Below are 18,631 nucleotides of genomic sequence, written 5' to 3' on the forward strand. Positions count from 1 at the left end.
TCTACAAAAAAGCAATAAAGCTTTTTCCTGGGTTGGGCAAACGTGATGTTAACAGCACTGATTAGGATAAAAAGATTATCCAGGGAAGAATAACCTCGCCTAAACCCAGCCTGGCATTCGCTTAATAAGTCATTGTCTTTGACAAAGGATTCAATGCGACGCAAGAGAAGACTGGAGAAAATATTGGCCATAGAATCAATACAAGAAATGCCCCTATAGTTGCACACCCTGTTCACATCTCCTGATTTGTGCAGCGGAACTATTAGAGATCTTGAAAATGTTAGGGGCACTGTACCAGACTCAAAAATATAGTTATACAATGACAGCAGTTTATGTAGAAAAGATGTAGGGGCATACTTATAAAATTCATAACTAACTCTGTCGTACCCTGGGGATTTATTATTTTTAAGATTAGAGACTACCATATGTAGTTCTTCATAGGAGAAAGGGGCGTCCAAGGTAGGAGACATAACACAAGGCTCAGCATACAGAGTCGGGCAAGGATGTGAGGGGGGATTAAGCAGCGATCGGAAATGTGCAACCCACTCACTTAATAAAATTTTATTATTATAGGCAAAATTGGAACCTCTTAGGTGATTAATTAAAGTCCATAATTGCTTGGAATCCCTTACGGATTTCAGCTGCTCATTTATAGAAAGAAAAAACTGCTCCTTCTTTGCTTTACAAAGTAGGTTGAAACTGTTGTTGGCTTCGCAATAAGCTATTTTAACTATACAAGAATTGGTCTTGCGAAATAAATACTATGGATATTATTTTGTATTCCTATTATGCTGAGTGGTATGATCAATAAAGGCTATGTTAAAGGCTCAACAATGAATTTAAAGAGTTTTTACACTCATAACTAAAAATGAAAGCTATAAAGACGTGATTGAGTATGTAGTATTAATAAAATTAAGAATAAATAAGTAAAGAAGAATCAATTTTGACTTTTTTGGCATCCCAAGTTTTTGTTATAATTATTATTTATTAGCCTATTTATTATATCAAAAGAAAATTATACAAGTTGTCATTAATGTTATATAAAATAATGTAAGAATGATATATTCTTTCTGATTTACTTCCCACGATTTTCAGTGGAATTCAGAAGTCGCTGAGATAAAAGGAAAGTTGATGTTCACAAGCGTTGAACTCATACATTTGGATGACACTGGAGGAACGGCTTTGTGAACGGCAACGATATTCAACAATAGCTGAATCATTAACTAAAATAAGTAAACGGATTGATAAGTTAAGATCTACAGCCTCTCTGGTACCTCGAAACATGTGGTCGAAGAAATAAGAAATAGAATGATGATGAAATATGGGTATTCTTTCAAACTGAACTGCAAAAGTCAAGCAATTTTATTACGAAGAATAATAAGTTTTTTCATCTTAATCCACCCAGAATCTGGACCAATCTCTCGGTTTCATGGGCGATCTTCAAAATTTATCAAAAAGGGAGTCCAGAAAAGAATATTTGGTCCAATCAGAGAAGGTTGCCGCAAGGTAATGAAAGAGAACGTGGACTAAAGAAGGAGAAAGCAGTTAGACCCCAGTTAAGATGGAAGAATGGCGAGAGAAAGATTGCAGGAGGTTGCCGAGAGAGGACGGAGGGGATTAGCGGCCGGGGCCCAACGATCAGCGCCGCTATAAACCAACACAAGATTACTCGCAAAGAAATATTCTACCAACTTATTTCTATTCACATCAATCTTTTTAGGCCTAATATATTGTTTCAATAAATCCAAAACACACTCTCAGAGAACCACTAGGCACAACCAGTATTAATTACTGAGACATTGCAATATCTTACATCTTACTATCTAATTTCTTATGATTCTATTAAAAAATTACCAGTGAATGTGGTTCAATTTAGTTTGTTTGATTTTGTTTTCAATAAATACCTAAAAGAGATTCATTTTCTTTTTTACATTATAAAACTATAAAACTTAGTCACTTTATTTTATGATATATATGCATATATTGTATTAAGATAAATAAAATTTTATAAAAAAGTTTTTGATCCAAGGATTGACATTCAGTCACTGAAGGTAATCAAATTTCAGCTTATCCAAGATTAATAACCATTGGATTAAACTGAAGAAAATTCTACAAGTTGTAATTTCTAGAACGAAGCCCAGTCGTTTGGTATAAAATCTCAAAGACGGTTTCCAGAAAACAGAGAGCATACACAATATTAAATTCAAATCAAAAGCAGAGGCATTCAGAGATTCGAGGCACCAATGCCAGTGACATCTCCTTGATCTCGATACCAAATTCTACCATTGCAACCAAATTTGGTGTGAGGTACTAGCGTATTCTAATTAAAAATCAACAACATGCGTGGAATATGCGCTGTACATTTCCTGCTGATTCAGTCGATTTAGTATAAATACAAAATCTAAATTTTAAAGAAACTGAATTAATTAACTTGCAGTAAGAGAAGTCGTGTTTATAATTAATTAAGCTCTCTGAATGCAGATCCTACAGACCTTACTTTTCAACAAATCACTCTAACACAGTTTTTCTAACCATCAACCGATTACCTTTCAAAGTATATGCAAACATACTTTTAACACAGATAAGTGTGTTTAAGGAAGCTGAAATCATATTTATACTTCTTTCACAATTTACAACAATTAAATTAGTATTTTTCTCGGCGTCATGCACTACGAAATTTGTACCGTAGTTGATTATAACCCATGCGATACGCGGGTGATTGAATATATCCTGCACACCGTAAATAAAATCAGAAAAATTTAAACCTTTACTTTCCTCACCAATATGCAAAACACCAGTAAACAGTTCTATTGTTGATATTCCTCTGTAAGAGGCTAACACTAGGTAAGGTCCACTGAAACACCAATATCGTAATTGTTTTGGTATGTCCGCCCTATGCAATCGGATGCCATTACGGAAAATGAGCACTGTGCAGAACGTATGTTTTCCAGCTAGAAAAAGAAATGGGAATTAGACTAAGAAGCAAATTTTTTAAAATATTATCTGATAAATTAAACAATTTTTTGGATTTCCATTTTATCATATGAACAATCTCATTATTTCATTCTAAATTACGCTTTCTCCATTCTAATAGCGGGAATCCACACCATGGATTGGCTGATTTTTCTTTTTATTCACGTTCATGGAACCCGGCTTTTCAGCCTACTGCCTAAACACTCTCAACTCTCGTTAGAACTTCCCACCTATTATCAGGCAGTGAGCCATAAGAGGTTCCTACGAAAAATCAATCTAAGACTAGGCTCCTCTCGCGCCCTGGATTTCAGCATGGGTACATTGCACGATCAACTGAACTATTGCTTTCTTCACTTTATTTTTATTGAAAACTAAGGGCAAGAAGTCATTATTATTTGAAAACCGAATTCAAATTTAAGATAGAAATTTGACTGACTGGTCAGTTAATAATGTGCAAACAAATAATTTCAGTTGGGGTTCATTACGAAAACTTACTTAGGCCTTCATTTTTTTTTTTTTTTTTTGTGAAATTAAGACTACCGGGGAAAACTGTAATGGCTCGGAGATGAAGGGAGAAACTGGGGCGCGGAGGATGCAGCTGCTTGCCGTAAATATCATATCAAGAAAAACACCTAAAACCTGAGAGCTACAACGAAATAAGTAAAAAGTTCAATTTGTGGAGGTAACGTTCAGGGGATACGCCACCAAATTATTTCAAAGTTTGCCTTTATTCAGGCAAATTGATTTATAAAGCAGTGATGCTTTATTTCATAGCTTTCTGCAATGTCACTTAGACAGTTTAGTCATGATACGTAAGATTAACCCTGCGAACCTTCCAGTCAGTGTTTGTGAATGAGGTGTATACGTCTGGGAAACGTACAATATGTAAATGTTAACAAATGAATGATGAGCTACAGTTTACTACTTGCAATTATCTCTGCAGTACCGTATATCGCTACTGCAATAGTACATTATTTACTGTGCTCAAGTATTCTCTCAAGAAATATAGACTAGCAGATATCCGCCAGACTTGAACTGATTAACTGAAAAAATACACTACTGACCAATAATCTTTTTATCAATAACTGCAACAATCTCCTTGTTATCAGTGAACATGGTCAAGAAGATGCGGCTCATCGGAGTCTGGTCACATTTGTACAGTCTATCTTCCTGTTCACCATTCAACTGGAGCACCTCTCCTTTATAGACAGAGCACCAGCCAGAACTCAACGGCATCAGTATTGTACCGGGGGCCACCAACAATTCTTCCATATGACGACTTTCTTCCCTATCTTCGGCATAGTAAACCATCATTATACGATGATCGCCAGCTGAACGGAACCATAACCGTCCACCAGAAGTCCATACTAGATCATCATTTGTCGTAAATCTGGCAACTTCATGCAGCTCTTCAGAAAATATGATAACTTCATTCCATTCTTCATGGGCACAAAGCAGGGCTATGTCTTTGTTTACTGGACATATTTGTTTACATTCTTCCGGGACACTAATTTCTTTCAGTAATTCAGCAGATTGGTTATATTTGCAAAGTTTACTGTCTAAATCTACTATATATATGGAATCCTCAGTGCAGCAGAAATACTAAAACAAGAAGAATAAGTAAACTATGGCCTTACATTTGAAACAGAATGCATAATATTGCACGAAAATTAGCAGGATGAAGTTTATCAGTTCATTGCAAAAGAACTCATTATTCAGAGGAGGCTCACATATATATACTTTAGAAAAGAACGCAATTTCTCATTCACATTTGAGCTTGTAGCAGCTTTGAAGGTTACTGAGTGTCAGAACCAAAACCACTGTATTCAATGCACTGATCGATATCTTGAAATCAAAATGCAGAGTACAAACATGGGTTTCACCATCGGACTTGCTCACGAGCAAAAATAGATAATGGTCAAATCGGTTGTTCGAGATGGACACGAATGTTAAATTTGTCGTCACCAATATTACCTCACTTTTCTCTTGGAGCACTACGTCAGTGTTTGGGTCATTTTAAGATGTGCTAGCCTTGAACCTTTTACTGCATCTCTCACAAAAGTATCCGAAGAGCCAATAAAAAATTACTCGCGTGGATTACTGCTAAGCACAGCAGGATGACGTTTGATCATACTAGATGACCTGAAAGCAACCTACTCTTTGGCAAACATTGAGCTTAGATTACAAACCTAGCTACAGAGCATTGCCTCTTAAGGAAGCTTAATTTAATAGATTAGACCACATGAGGCACTGCAAGGAAGGTAATGTAGGAGGATGAGGACATTCGTGAGGTTCGAGCGGCTCTTTCGGACTTACAACTGGTAACTCGTAATGGTAAGCCTATTAAGCAAAAATTAAGATGCTTCAAGACCGACACCAAGTGTTTCATAGAACTCAGTAAACTAGAGAAAGTAGGATCTTTGAACTCCCATTGAGCAACTAAATATGATTAATATATGAACCTCCTTCATTAAAAAGTTAACCAAGAAAGGTAAATAAATTATTTTAATTTAAACCTGAGGAAGGTAGAATGTAATAAAGAAAATAAATATCCCACAGACCTGACAGTCTTCAATTACCACACCTTTGGTGAAAGAACCAACCTTCCATGGCCATCTCATTTTAGCTTCTTCTAAGAAAGTTGTATACCATGTTGAAAGTGGTTGGAGCTTAGATGCTCGACAAAATGGCCGCCAAACTTCAGAACATTCTGTTAAGGTATCCCGCCATAAATGGCATACAGCCAGGCAAGATAGTAAATCCGGCAATGGTAACAATGACCAAATGTAATCCAACACTTCTATTGGTATAATTTCTACTGGATCGACCAGCTCCATGGTAATTTCGGTTGAAGGATGATCAAGTGAAGTGGATCAATTGACCAAAGGTCATAGAATAGTTTCAAAATGAAATTCCCCTTGATTTCTCAGAAAAAAGTAGAACAGTATATTCCAACAATGTCTGAAAAAAAAAATAATAATTACAAAAGATTACGGTATAGTATTAATTCAATTGTGATGAAATAAAGCAATTAAATATTAAGAGATATTAAATTAAATTCAGCATCTATCATCCAAATATGAACTTTCTTTTCTATTATAATGCACTATAAGGAAATTCTTACATGAAAAGCTTCATTTCATGTCTAAAAAATTCGGGCCGTCTCCGAAGTGAATGCTATTATTTGACAAAATATATATTAAATTGGTTATTGGTCTCTCTGTTCTAATTAATAAGAGCGGAATAATTATGAATAGTTTCTAAAATATCAAAATAATGACTCTTCTTCTTGAATAACAATAAACCAGCAATAAAATAAAAAAGAAATCGAAAAAATAATAATTTAAAAATTGCCCCTTATCATGATACTAAAGGACACTAAGAGCTCTCTGGTACTCCCTTCAAGGTACTAAACTGAAAATCTACTCACAAAATATGTACATTCCCATTTCTCTCGACACTGGTACATAAGAGAATTTGAAAAAATAAATTATATACAAGAAATGTATTTAATTTTACTTTATATGTAGCAAAAAAAAAAAAAAAAAAAAGAAAGAAAAATTAAAATTGTTCTAAATATGTCAATTTTCCAACATGAGATTTTGTGAGTTTCCTAAATTTATTCTTAAACAGACATTCCCCATTTCAAGTCCCTTTAATGATGAGAAAACGAAATAGATGGCAAGAGGCTTTTGTTAATGTATATAAGCTCCAATTTGAAATTTTGTCTTTCCCTGTATTTGATTTTTGCGACGAAATCCAACTGTTAGTAGTAAATTATTTGTTTGAATTTAAGGCGCACCAACATGTAAAAACATTAGAGACTGAAGTCTTCCCAGTGCATTGAGCAGAATTATCAGTTTTATGGAGAAGAAAATTACTTTTTATGAGTTTTTCGGATTTTGTAACTGCATTCTTGTTAACCATGGGTTTCCAAATTGCTGCGGCAGCTTATCATCTAGCAGCCCGCAACTTGAGATCTAGTTAGTATAGGTGTACTTATAATATGGAGAATTAAACATGATATAAAATGACTTCCAGAGCAATCTGCTACATCAAGCTTATTAGCAGTAGCCATGAGTATTCTCAAGCTTAGTTAGAATGCGTACCTCATAACTCTAAAATGGATGCAAATTGACTACTTGGAAGCATAATATTCTACGTTAACCCCAAAGTAATTCTTGAACTGCAAAATTACATTAGCGCTACACAACCAATGCTTTGATGAAGAAGTTAATTTCATGGCATCCCAGCTTACTGAAGTTGAAGCACATTATAGGCATTTGAGAGGTGGTAAATGTGTACCTCTGTTTGTGTATATGATGAGCTAGAGCAGTGGTTCCCAAACTTTTCTGACCCATGGACCCCTTTGTATAGTCAAAACTTGCCTATGGACCCCTTTTTATAATCAAAACTTGCCCATGGACCCCTTTGTATAGCCAAAACTTGTCTTTGAACCCCTTTTTATAGTCAAAACTTGCCTCTGGCCTCCTTTTTATAGTCAAAACTTGCCTCTGGACCCCTTTGTATAGTCAAAACTTGCCCACGGACCCCAAGTGAAAAAGCTACATAAATGCATAGTATAAAAATTACAAATTTAAACATTTTGTTGAAGAAGTATTTATTGAAATTATAACTTTTGTTTAAAATAAAATTTAAAAAAAAATAATAATTTGGTTGAACGTGATGAGATGTTATGAGTTTATGTATATCCGGCTCAATGTTTGTGAGTAGCAACCGCAAATCCCTACGAGTAATCTTTGGTTCAGGTCTGCATGAAGAGCCGTTAAGTGTTGACAGAAAGCTACCAAATCTACATCTCTGTTTTGCAATTTCGAAAGATTTGGAAACTGAGAACGTTCTCCTCTTCCCAAGTTTTGTTTTTACAGAAAACGTTTTGCAACATACGCAGATATTACGCTTTTAATTTGATTAAATTTAATTGGTCACCTTGTTAGTTTCTAATTTCCATAATAATAAAAATGGATCACAGTTATTTTTTTATATTGAACCTTGCGCGGACCCCCTGACGTTGTTCAGGGACCCCCAAATCAATTTTAATTTTCCACGGACCCCCTGAATGATACCGGGGACCCCTGGGGGTCCGCAGGGACCACTTTGGGAACCAGTGAGCTAGAACTTGCTTGAGGTCTCCTAAACCCTAATAGTGGTGCACATCAAAACCATTGCTGGCCAATATAAATATATATACGTGTGTGTAAGTGTATGAGTTCGATACGTGCTAGTTGGAGCTGTCCAGGGTATGCGGTTCTTGCAGGACTGAAATCGTTACCGGAAGAACATATAAACCCCTGAACTAGCTAGCCACTTCACTTATAGTTTCAGGACATGTTTGACGCGTCTGGGAAAACTTGGATCCTAATAAGAAAAAACTGAGTTGAAGAATGTTTATCAATCCATCTTTATTGCTGGGTAGCTTCCACATTAGAATCATCTGGGCAAAATTTATATTTATTATTTTAGTCGTGCAAATTCTTGCTTCCGGTATTATAAAACACTAATTGTTTCATAATACTGACAAATAAATTGAGAAAATTAAATATGTACATATAAATAAACCATTGAAAAATACAAATTTAGATGTAATTAATTATATTAAGTATAAATTAGCCGTATATACACTGAGTTGTCAAGCTATAATTTTCTTGGCTCAAGTTTAATTCTGTATTATTTCATTTTTGTTATTTTTTGAAGTATTAAAAGTTGGAATACAGCTACAGCGCCCTTATCTTTGTAAATAAAACAATTGCGTATGTTAAGATTTTTATTTACTTTTTTATTGCTTCCTGTTGTTTATATATAGTATAAGGACAGCTGTTGTAACAAGAATAATAATTTACTGAGGTTACACCAACGTATAAAATATAACCTAAATGTAAACATTACTGCGCAGAAAATGAATCAGTGCCCTGGGACTGAGGATTTTTAATACATTTTGGTCATTGAAGGTGAAAAATTAAAACAATAAACAAGACCCAGATGACATTAACTATGCCATTCAATATAAATGTATATCCCTTTACGCCAATACGCAATGAAGTTCCGCTACGAAATACATCAGTGAAAGAAATGCTTTTCTATCCGACTCTCCGCGAAAAATACAAGTAATATCTAATAATAATTTTGACAAGTAATATCTTGAAGGAAAAATTTTGAAAGGATGATTTTTCTCTTAAAAAAAAAGGAAAAAAAAAAGAGTTTATTAAAGCGAAAAGGTTAATTAGTAATTACTTTATTTTTTTTTATAACCAAAAATTACTCACAGTTTGATAAATAAACATATGAACGAACAAGACAATAATTATACTAGAAATCTAGTCAGAAAAGAAGAGTATTTCGAATCAGAATCTGCAGAGCAGCAGAAAACTGTAGTTTACTTTACACTAAACAAACAGAACCTCTCCACGCAAACACCTGATATGAACTGCGTCAAGGTTGTAGCTGAATCCCCCCTCATTTATAGATTTAAAGCGCGATATCTAGGTATTTAAATGATTTAATTTATTTGCTCACAATTCGACAGTTTGCCAAGACTCAAATTTATTGATTACATTATCAAATGATCAACCTTATACCCAAATTTTATTCATTTGAGCGTTACATTTTTTTAAGCTGTTTTCTACAGCCCTTATGAGCAATGACAAGTAATGTATCAATTCACCTGATATCCTTTGCGAAAAAAAGATAAAATCGCAGAAATTTTAAAAGCGCAGAAATATCTAATTCCATAGGTTACTCGTCAAAACATTTTCGTAATAAGTACATTTGAATAACCAGGAAACAAGGAAATTGATGGTGAACTTGTCATTTTTGAACAAAACATCAGTAAAGGGCCGTTCTTTTTCGCGTATCAGCTCGCGGAATGCGTGCGCTAGAGTCGCTGCCCTGTTTGGTCGTGTACACATTCTGTGTGTCAGCGATGGCAACTTGAAAATTTGTGGAACCATCATATTCCAAGAGATACACGAAATCTGGTTTGATTAACAAAAGATGCAAGAACTAACGATTTTTTCAACTATAATTATTAATTTTTTTAAGTTTCTAATGATTTACCATGTAATTATTGAAATAAATCACAGAAGTAAACGAAATGACATTGCAAAAAACTTAATTTTAATAATGTCATTACTCTGCTATCTGTGGTTAGAGGCTTATATTAATAGTTCTACACTAAAGCCACTGAAGAGCGCTACTACACAACGAAACTGACATTATTTACTCTATTCGAGTTAATTTATCTTTGTAATTTTTATAAAGCAAATCATTTTTATACTATATTTCGAAATTTGTACTGCTCTTACCACCCTATGCGAATCTGCAGATTCTAGATATTGAATTTTAAAAGAAATAAGTGGTGAAATTCTATAAATATAAAAAAGTTTTATTTACAAATTGGTAAATTGAAACTTATAAAATCGACGCACACTTGGTATTTTAAATGATCGTCTCGAGTAACAAAATCTATCTATTATATGAGTATCAATTGCTTAATAATTTGTGTTACAAAAGTAGGTCGCAAAATAAAAAGGCTTAAATAAAAAAAATACTATAGTCTTAGTAAGTTTTATAGAGGTATTTTTGCCCTTCTTTCAAATTCTTGATTTTCCTCCATCCCTAATTCCTAAATTTACTACGAAAATTACGTCGAAGCTCTATGACACTACTCCTCTTATAAAATTCTGGTTGTTTCTCATCATCCTACTATTTTCCTTAATACTCTAACAGGTATTCATCTACTTTTTATTAAAGCGAGACTCCAATGAGTAAAAAAAAAACTCCAGTTATGGAACAAATCTAAGGTAACTGAACCTAATGGACCCGATGTTAAGCATGCCATCAGATGCCACGTACTAATAAGGCAGGTGGTGAAACTTGCATACCGAAGATTCAAGCCTGCATAAATTTGAGAGTTACCATAATATCCAGAAGATGCTGAATTTTATCCATATAACTCAATAATTCTTTGGTAATATGAATATTTACCAATTAATTGGAACTGCCAGTATTTATAAAGTAACTTGTTATAATTTGCACTGGCATATTTAACAAGTTTCAGTAACATAAAATACATAAAATGGAATTTAAAACTATCTAGGAAAAAAATTAAATTAAAGAGATGTTTTGCTATTTAACATTTTTATTAAACACATAAATATCTTTCTGACAATTAACACATACATTTTTCTCTAATTTTTCTTTCTTTTTTTAAATATATATATATTTTTCCAATGTTAAATGCAAGTTCGCCAACAAAAGTATATAGAAAATATGCAGTAAATGTTTGTAAGTCAAGGTATGATTAATTTTAGACATTTTCAATTTTGTGGGGGCTAGTGTAAAATTATTCAAAATTTGGAACATTCACAGAATATTTTGGCCATATTAAGGAAAAATTTCAGCAAGAGAGGGAGTTGATATGGGCAACCTATGAGGTTTGACAACCCTCGGACTAAGAGTTACTTTCTGCAAACAGTAGTTGCAAATAATCACTTGCGGCAGACTAGACTTTTAGAAAACAAAAAATCCACACAAGGCTGCAAAAAGCATATTTTTGAGCTTATTTCTCTTCCCCTAGACAATTTCTTGGGCCCAACAAAAGCCTCCTGTTTTAATTCTCTCTCTCTCTCTACATACAGCTGATTGTTTACATTAAACTTTACTACTTAAAAAGTTTGAAAGAGAATGGCAGAGTTGAATCTAGAAATTCGGTCAATTTTAAAAAGAACAAAACTAAATTGCCACTTACTCAATGAGCGTAATACAGCAGGATGCTCTGTTTCTACCTAGGTTGCTCAGGTCTAGAACAAAACTTTAGGGGTTGAAAGGAGGGGCCATCCAGATTATAAAATATGTGTCCCCTATTCTTACAAAACTTTGAAGTCCCTTTATAGAAACAGATCCTTCCTTGTATTCGCACAGAACACATGGATGAAGCTGCTCCAATCATCTAACAACCTCCCCCTGTGTACAGCTGAAGCTGCTGGAACATTATGCCAAATCTGCTTTACTACTACACACCACACGCCGTCGTTAAATCTGTAAAACCTACTCTTTAAGAACTAAGGCAGTATCGTCTTTGTGCTCACTTCGGCTGAAAATTTTCCGTTTTTGGCTGACTGAATACGTGTATTCCTTAAAGATGACAAAGCGAGGCACATGTAATATTCCAATTCCTATAACTTAACTACAGTTAAGTACAGAAAGATTGGAATTTTTATCATCTCCTTTTTTCATGTTACTGCCCAGATGTAGAAACTTTTAAACACCAAATTTTACATCAGTTTCATTCTGAAGTCCGTTTTTTTCCATTGTAAAAAAATTTCCAATTATGGAGGAGTTAAAACGGGGATTTTTTTTTTTTTACCTGGAAAGACAGCTGCTGGTATAGGCGGCGTATCACACTACTAGCAAAAGTATGAATTTAATGTTTCAGAAAATTAGGGTCTACTTTGGAAGAATAATCTTAATATATGATCAAACCAACCATTTTTCAATTGTATTGTGAAAACGTCACCGGCCATTGTTACACCCAAGTTACATCTATGTTATTCCTTCTTTTTGGATAAATAGGCCAGTTACACTTTATCATGGTTCATGACTTCCTGTGGATGTTATATCCTAAAACATAAACCTCCTCATCACACTCAGCCTGCGGAGGTATTTCATAACATTATTGGGTAATATTTAGTGGTCTATTCTTAAATAATGCCAACATTGGTTAATGTAAACAATTACCTTGACTTAGTGAATGCCTCCTTCTAAGAACAAACACCCAGATGTACAATATAATTTTTTACATCAGGGACATCATGTTGTTATGAATAGTTAGTGATTCGTATAATCAAGGGAACTAACATAACTTAAACGAACATAATTACACACTAAGTAAATTAGTAAAATAGCAACTCCTAACAATAATTCGGCTGTATCAAATACATAACAGATTTAACAAAATATTTTTTTAATAAAAATATATAAGAAACAAACTAAATTCAGCCAAATTATTAGTATTAAAAATTATAATTTTTAAACTTTAAATGGCACAACATTCTTACTTTTTTGCCTAGTTATAATAAGTGTTTCGATTTTTGTTTTTAATAATTTTGTATCGTACGTTTAATACAGAACCAATGTGGAAGAAAACCACATTAAAAAACTTTATTTATAAGTTTTCGGTGAAGATATTGATTGTAATAATATTAATAAGGGAAGGGATTTAGCAAAAATAAACTTATTAGCAAGATCTAGCAGCAAAAATCCATAAAACACATCCAAAAAAATTTAAAAAAAAATAATTATAATAAAGAGTGCTCAGCACCAATATTTTTGAGGGTTAATTGATACTCTTAAGGATGAACATTTTTATAGAGCTTTTGCAACAAGTGCAGCAATCTTGCAACCAAATAAAAAAACATCTATAGTCTCCTGACTAGTTTAGCTGATAGTAATATATACTTTTACATTCTCTATTACTATTATTGCGATCTTGACTAGTTTTCGCGGGGAAATAACAGTTTTGAGTCAAAAGATGGTTTAATAGAGAATGGCCCAACTCCCAATCGTTCACTCACTCTGTGTAAACATTATATCTCAAAATACAAAAATCGCGGGACATTCTAACTCCATATGACCCAATTTTAATTTAGTGATGACTAAATTCTCATTTAGTGGTGACTTTTTAAAGTTTTTTTCGTAAACGTCTTCAACGATTTGCTTTAAACATTACATACTCTTAAAGGAAACTAACAACAGATTAATTATCTTACATATCTTTTAAACTAAGCAGTGTCTATTGACAAAAATATGATTTTAATTCATATCTTAAAAAAAAAAAAAAAAAAAATACAGTTTACTATTTATACATTTGCTTAAATATATTATTTCTTATATTTAATATATACAAACATTTAAGGCAGACAGATTAAATACAGATATTGCTGTAACTGGCGTAAAATTATAAGGTAGTTAAAAACAAAATAAAGTAACACAAAACAGATATCCAGGTATAATTAATGAGGAATACATTTTGGAAATATAATCGATTCGTTGTTGTAGCTAAACATCTACCAGAGAGATCAATATTAAATCTATATATAAATATATGTATTTTATTGTTTACATACCAATGGTTATTAAATATATAAAAAAGAGATCTTATAAGTAAATACAAATTTTTGGTTTTTGCTTTTTTTTGGTAACCTTGCCCAAGAAATATGTATATTTTAAAAATCATAATTATAAATCTGCCTTTTCGAAAGAGGCTGTTTCCATTTTATGTTTGTTTTTATTTTCTTTAATAACTAGTTGGTCTTTTGTTTGTTCAGTAAATAAAAACTCTAGGCCAACATTTCACTTTATTGTCCAAATATTTAATTATTAACAGAAATATTTAGAAATGTTGTAAGGGGTATTGTAAAAAATAGTATTTACAACGTTTGCAATGATGAGGATGATCCAATAAAGTTCTATAGCTCAACATTTATTATTTCTTGACTTGTTACTTATACAAGAATCAGCTAGATCAGAATTTCCTTCCATGCGGTATCGATAAAACGTTACCCTAGCCTAAATAGTGGTACTATGACTAAAAAAGTCTGATGTTTTCTAAAGACATTTTTTTTATCCCGTCAATAAAAGGGTAGAGGGATTATTTTATTTAGATAAAAGGTATTTTAAGCGATAAAATTTCTTCTTCAATGGGATCCCTCTTAATTACGAGATGATATCTTCAATTTTCCCAGCAGAAATATAATTGGAAAGTATAATTATTTTTGGAATGATGTGCAATTTTTCATCAAGCTTCTTAAAATAAAGGTTAGGCCGGTTTTTCTGGTTTTCAGTATTTCTTATTTCATCGCAGAATGGCCGAGATTCTATTAAAATAGCTTTTGAATTTTATTTTCTATAATATCTGTCACTCTGACCACTCGTCTCCCGGTAATCCATAAAACACCCTGTTAGCCATCTCAGCTATCTGCTCCCAACAGATTGGATTTGCGGAATTGGCTAGCAAAATAAATAATTTTTTATTTTTAGGGTTTGTTTTTTGTTAATTAAGGTTTTAACAAACATAAATTTCCCTGAATTTTCAAGAATTTTGCAAGGGAAGTGTATGATTTCATAAGTACAACAAATATTTTCTTTTTAAAAATATTGATAACTAATAATCTCTTTCAATTGCGTATTCGAGGACTCACCATTCAGATATATCCCTTGGAATTAATAAAATGAATGACTAATTCCTTTCTCTCATTAGAAAACAGCATTACTCACAAATTACAGGAAAAACTAACCAAAATTGCCAGCTTTTTTTTAAACAAGTTACTGGTAAAATTTCTCAAATTCAGGCGTGCTACCTTTTTTTTTCTTCCTAGATGGCTAGTACATCCTGTCCAGTGAGAAACAGTGTTGTCTGAACGAGAGAATACTGTCCGGAGGACGGCAGTGTATTGTTACAGTTCCGGGCATGCGCCTTATATTAAAAAAGAATATTTTAGAGTAGCAGTCATGAAGTAACTAGATATTTTCACGATTAATGAAACCTATCAGATCATTAAATTGCTAAGCCTTGAGAAATAGATGAGTTTCGTTTTCAAACAATGGCATGCAAAGTAAATTAATTATCTTTACCAGAGTAGGAAGGCGAAAGCATTCTGAAAAGTTAAGTAATTTCAGCAATTTTTTTTTTAACTACCAATTGTAAAATCCATTCGAAATGCTATATGATGCACCCAGATACAGAAATATGAAATTAATTCCTCATTTAATCTTTTGTGAAACCAAGAATGAAAATTCATTAAATTTTAAAAGATAGATAAATACTTGCTAACACTGATAAAAATTGGTAATTCTAAACATAGTATTGGAAAATAAAAAACAATAAAATAACAGACTTAAAATGACTAGACCAACTAATTATCATAAAAATCATGGCGAGTCTTTCTCTTCCAAATTCTATTTGGATCTGCGGTGTTTTTATTCAATCAACTTTTATTTTATTTTTTTTAATTACCATGGCCTCCAAACTTCTTCTTCTTCTTTAACGGTCGCCACTTCTTCTTGAAGACATCGCTTAACACTGAAATCTATGGGACCATCCTGTGATTTATCCTCGTGTGGACCAACTTCTGTATTGGTACAGCTACCTTCTTTGGACACTTGTACATAGTGGCTAGGTAGTAAAAATACCACTTGCCCGTCTGGTAGACGGGATGGTATTACCTAAAAAATGGAAAAATAAATTAAAACTAACAGTTTAAGGTAACTTTGGGAATATGATGGCAGAAAGCAGATTCTTAAGAATTACTTTTGGCAGAAAATTAAAGGGGCGTTACACATTTACTGAAAGCCCGTTCCCCCTCTGCGACAAGAAACAAGGAGGGCATAATGCTCGCTTGAATTAAGTGAAGGGTGTACGTTCCATCTTTGGAGAGCGAAGAGGGGATAATAAGTTATCATTATCATTTATAGCGGAAGCAATTATTTCTTTTCAAACAAGGTCCAGTGCGCTAACCTATTCTTGCAGCTATTGGAATTTCTCAACATTAAACTTCCCTGAACCAACATTAAAATTCATCGCACATGTACTTCTTTATAATAGTATCCTAATTAGGTGTAAACAATATATCAACGCAGGTGTGAGATAAATTATTCTAATAAATCACATTACTGTAAACAATAAATATACAACTACCTGCACCAATGAGACAGGATTTGTACTAGTAGATGCCGATGTTGAACTGTCGGCCATAGTTCTTGGTCGTTTATTCTTGTTGATGGTATTATTATTATTGTTCGTGTTGTTGTTGATGAGTCTGCTGTTGCGAGGATTGTTGTTCTCGTCGCCTGGACTGGCTGTGCTAGAATCTGGCCTTGCTCCTATTCAAATAATTTATCCATTACAAAAAGGAAGAAAATATTTGTTTATGATACATTAGAAATTTTTACTAAATAATGAAGAATAGAATATGTCGAAAATATTCAGGTACTTAGCTACGATAAGACAAGTATTGTTTAATTATGAGTAAAACAAAGAAATTCTTCCGCTAACTATTTCCAAAGCTAAAGTTACTTAATTAATTAAAAATCACTTTTAATAAATACTGACCTTCTTCCCCTTCGCTGACCAAAAGTTCTTCCAATTGTTCCAGCCTACGTTCAGTTTCTGAATCTATTGGCTTTATTGGTTCGTGTGCAACAGCAGCTGAAGCAAAATCCAGCTCAATTTCAGCTGCACACGATTCTAAATGACGTATTAACCTCTGCCTGACAGAGGGGTCTATACCTGCTTTACCTAATGGGCTGACACCTTGTAATTCAGGAGTGTCGAGGAAGCGAGTTACCTGTAAGAATTGTAATCACTGAAGAATATCAATTTAAATTGGTCTAACAGCTTTATGAGAGCATAAAAATCAAAAGTAAAAAGGTCAAAGTATTGTCAAAAAGGCTTAAAAGAATTCACGAGGGCGCAGGTTTTAGTATGAACGAAATAGTACCTATGTAGTAGCCACACAGACGATATTTCCGCTTCTAGCAGAATTTATATCACCTGCACCCATCTGAATAAGGGTTAATCATAAAAAACTGCACATTTTAATGATTTGCAAATGTTCGTAATAACAAAAAACCAGTTTGAAAATATGCGATCTAAAATATTGAGCTACATATCGAAAATAATGAAAAAATCCTCGGTTCAAATTACCTCACGTGCGCACTCTATGAATCCAGCACGGTACTTATCTACAGATGTTGAATTTAATGCCTTCTGTCTCTGAAGATGTCTGACTGTTAATTCCAATATATCAGCTTTTTCAAGTTTAGAGTGTTTCGTATTCTAAAAACAAACAAAATAAAAACATTAAAAGTAAATACAATATGGTCGTCACAACTTTCAACAAATTAAAAAAAAATCTCAATGAGAAATTCCATATTTGACGAAAATCGGTTAATATGAAGTGCGATATCGTATGGGTTCAACGATTTCCATTAACTGGAATACTGTTTATAAATATTATGAACTTTCACTTGCAAAATGTTTTCTGAAAAACAGATTTTATGAGGATAAAATCGATAAAATTTTATCAATGAATAGTTTAACTTTTTGCAGAACATCTTTCTGTCCTTCTGCAATCAACGTCCCTTATGTATGTTAACTACCAATCTCCAGTTAAACGATTCCAAATCGGCCAAGAGAATGTATGGATATTAAACAGGACTTTTTGCCTCCCTGCAAGACATCCACAGTTATCTAAAGAATCTCTTTGGACAAAGGATTTGTTACAAAACCATCAATTTTGGTCAAAATCAGCTATTTGGAAATATCATTTGCAGATTCGGTACTTTAGCGGTCTGTTTTATATTGATGTCTTTTCAGTAACAACTATAATCAATTTAAACACATTCTTCTGTTACGAATTTGCCTACAATAAATGGTGGATAATCAGGGAATCGTTCATTGTTAGTAGTTTGGAATTTGGCTTAGTAAACAATTTTGCTTTCAGTATTAGAGGATTCACTTTTCTGTACATAATAATTTTTTTTTTTTGAAAGGGTAAACTTGTAAAAAATTAAAAGTTAAATAAATTGATTCATTTTCAAAAATGAAAATTCTGACGGTAGAATCTTTATTTCCGTTTAT

General features: G+C 33.0%; 2 protein-coding genes across 10 annotated transcripts in view; both read right to left on the reverse strand.

Moving 5' to 3' along the window:
* Nucleotides 1-1,973: 1,973 nt before the first annotated feature.
* On the reverse strand, nucleotides 1,974-9,422 carry LOC141448773 (uncharacterized). The gene is made up of 4 exons (XM_074117376.1): nucleotides 9,258-9,422; nucleotides 5,535-5,934; nucleotides 4,038-4,575; nucleotides 1,974-2,951 (listed from the first exon to the last, which is right to left on the reverse strand). The coding sequence occupies exons 2-4, from the start codon at nucleotides 5,808-5,810 to the stop codon at nucleotides 2,509-2,511; spliced, it is 1,257 nt and encodes a 418-aa protein (XP_073973477.1). The 5' UTR covers nucleotides 5,811-5,934; nucleotides 9,258-9,422; the 3' UTR covers nucleotides 1,974-2,508.
* A 1,697-nt stretch (nucleotides 9,423-11,119) lies between these two features.
* The window catches only part of LOC141448782 (uncharacterized), a 35,312-nt gene continuing 27,800 nt past the window's right edge, over nucleotides 11,120-18,631 (reverse strand). For 6 of the 9 annotated variants that reach the window (XM_074117409.1, XM_074117406.1, XM_074117407.1 and 3 more), the window contains 5 exons: nucleotides 17,696-17,827; nucleotides 17,102-17,336; nucleotides 16,685-16,872; nucleotides 16,007-16,215; nucleotides 11,120-15,000 (listed from right to left, as the gene is read on the reverse strand). In XM_074117409.1, the coding sequence (XP_073973510.1) occupies nucleotides 14,961-15,000; nucleotides 16,007-16,215; nucleotides 16,685-16,872; nucleotides 17,102-17,336; nucleotides 17,696-17,827 (804 nt within the window). In that variant the 3' untranslated portion in view covers nucleotides 11,120-14,960. Of the gene's footprint in view, nucleotides 15,001-15,826; nucleotides 16,216-16,684; nucleotides 16,873-17,101; nucleotides 17,337-17,695; nucleotides 17,828-18,631 lie in introns of those variants that run through there. The other 3 variants (XM_074117412.1, XM_074117411.1, XM_074117413.1) reach the window with 3 other exon arrangements.

Source organism: Rhodnius prolixus, unplaced genomic scaffold (genome assembly GCF_049639745.1).
Source record: "Rhodnius prolixus isolate KJV_2025 unplaced genomic scaffold, Rpr scaffold_2, whole genome shotgun sequence".
Taxonomy (NCBI): domain Eukaryota; kingdom Metazoa; phylum Arthropoda; class Insecta; order Hemiptera; family Reduviidae; genus Rhodnius; species Rhodnius prolixus.

Excerpts from the sequence above, each read along its gene's own strand:
- LOC141448773 (XM_074117376.1), bottom strand. The coding sequence starts at position 5,810 with ATGGAGCTGGTCGATCCAGTAGAAATTATACCAATAGAAGTGTTGGAT. Across the intron at positions 4,576-5,534 it reads TGGTAATTGAAGACTGTCAG|TATTTCTGCTGCACTGAGGA; the intron begins GTCTGTGGGATA and ends TTCTTGTTTTAG. Across the intron at positions 2,952-4,037 it reads TATTGATAAAAAGATTATTG|CTGGAAAACATACGTTCTGC; the intron begins GTCAGTAGTGTA and ends TTCTTTTTCTAG.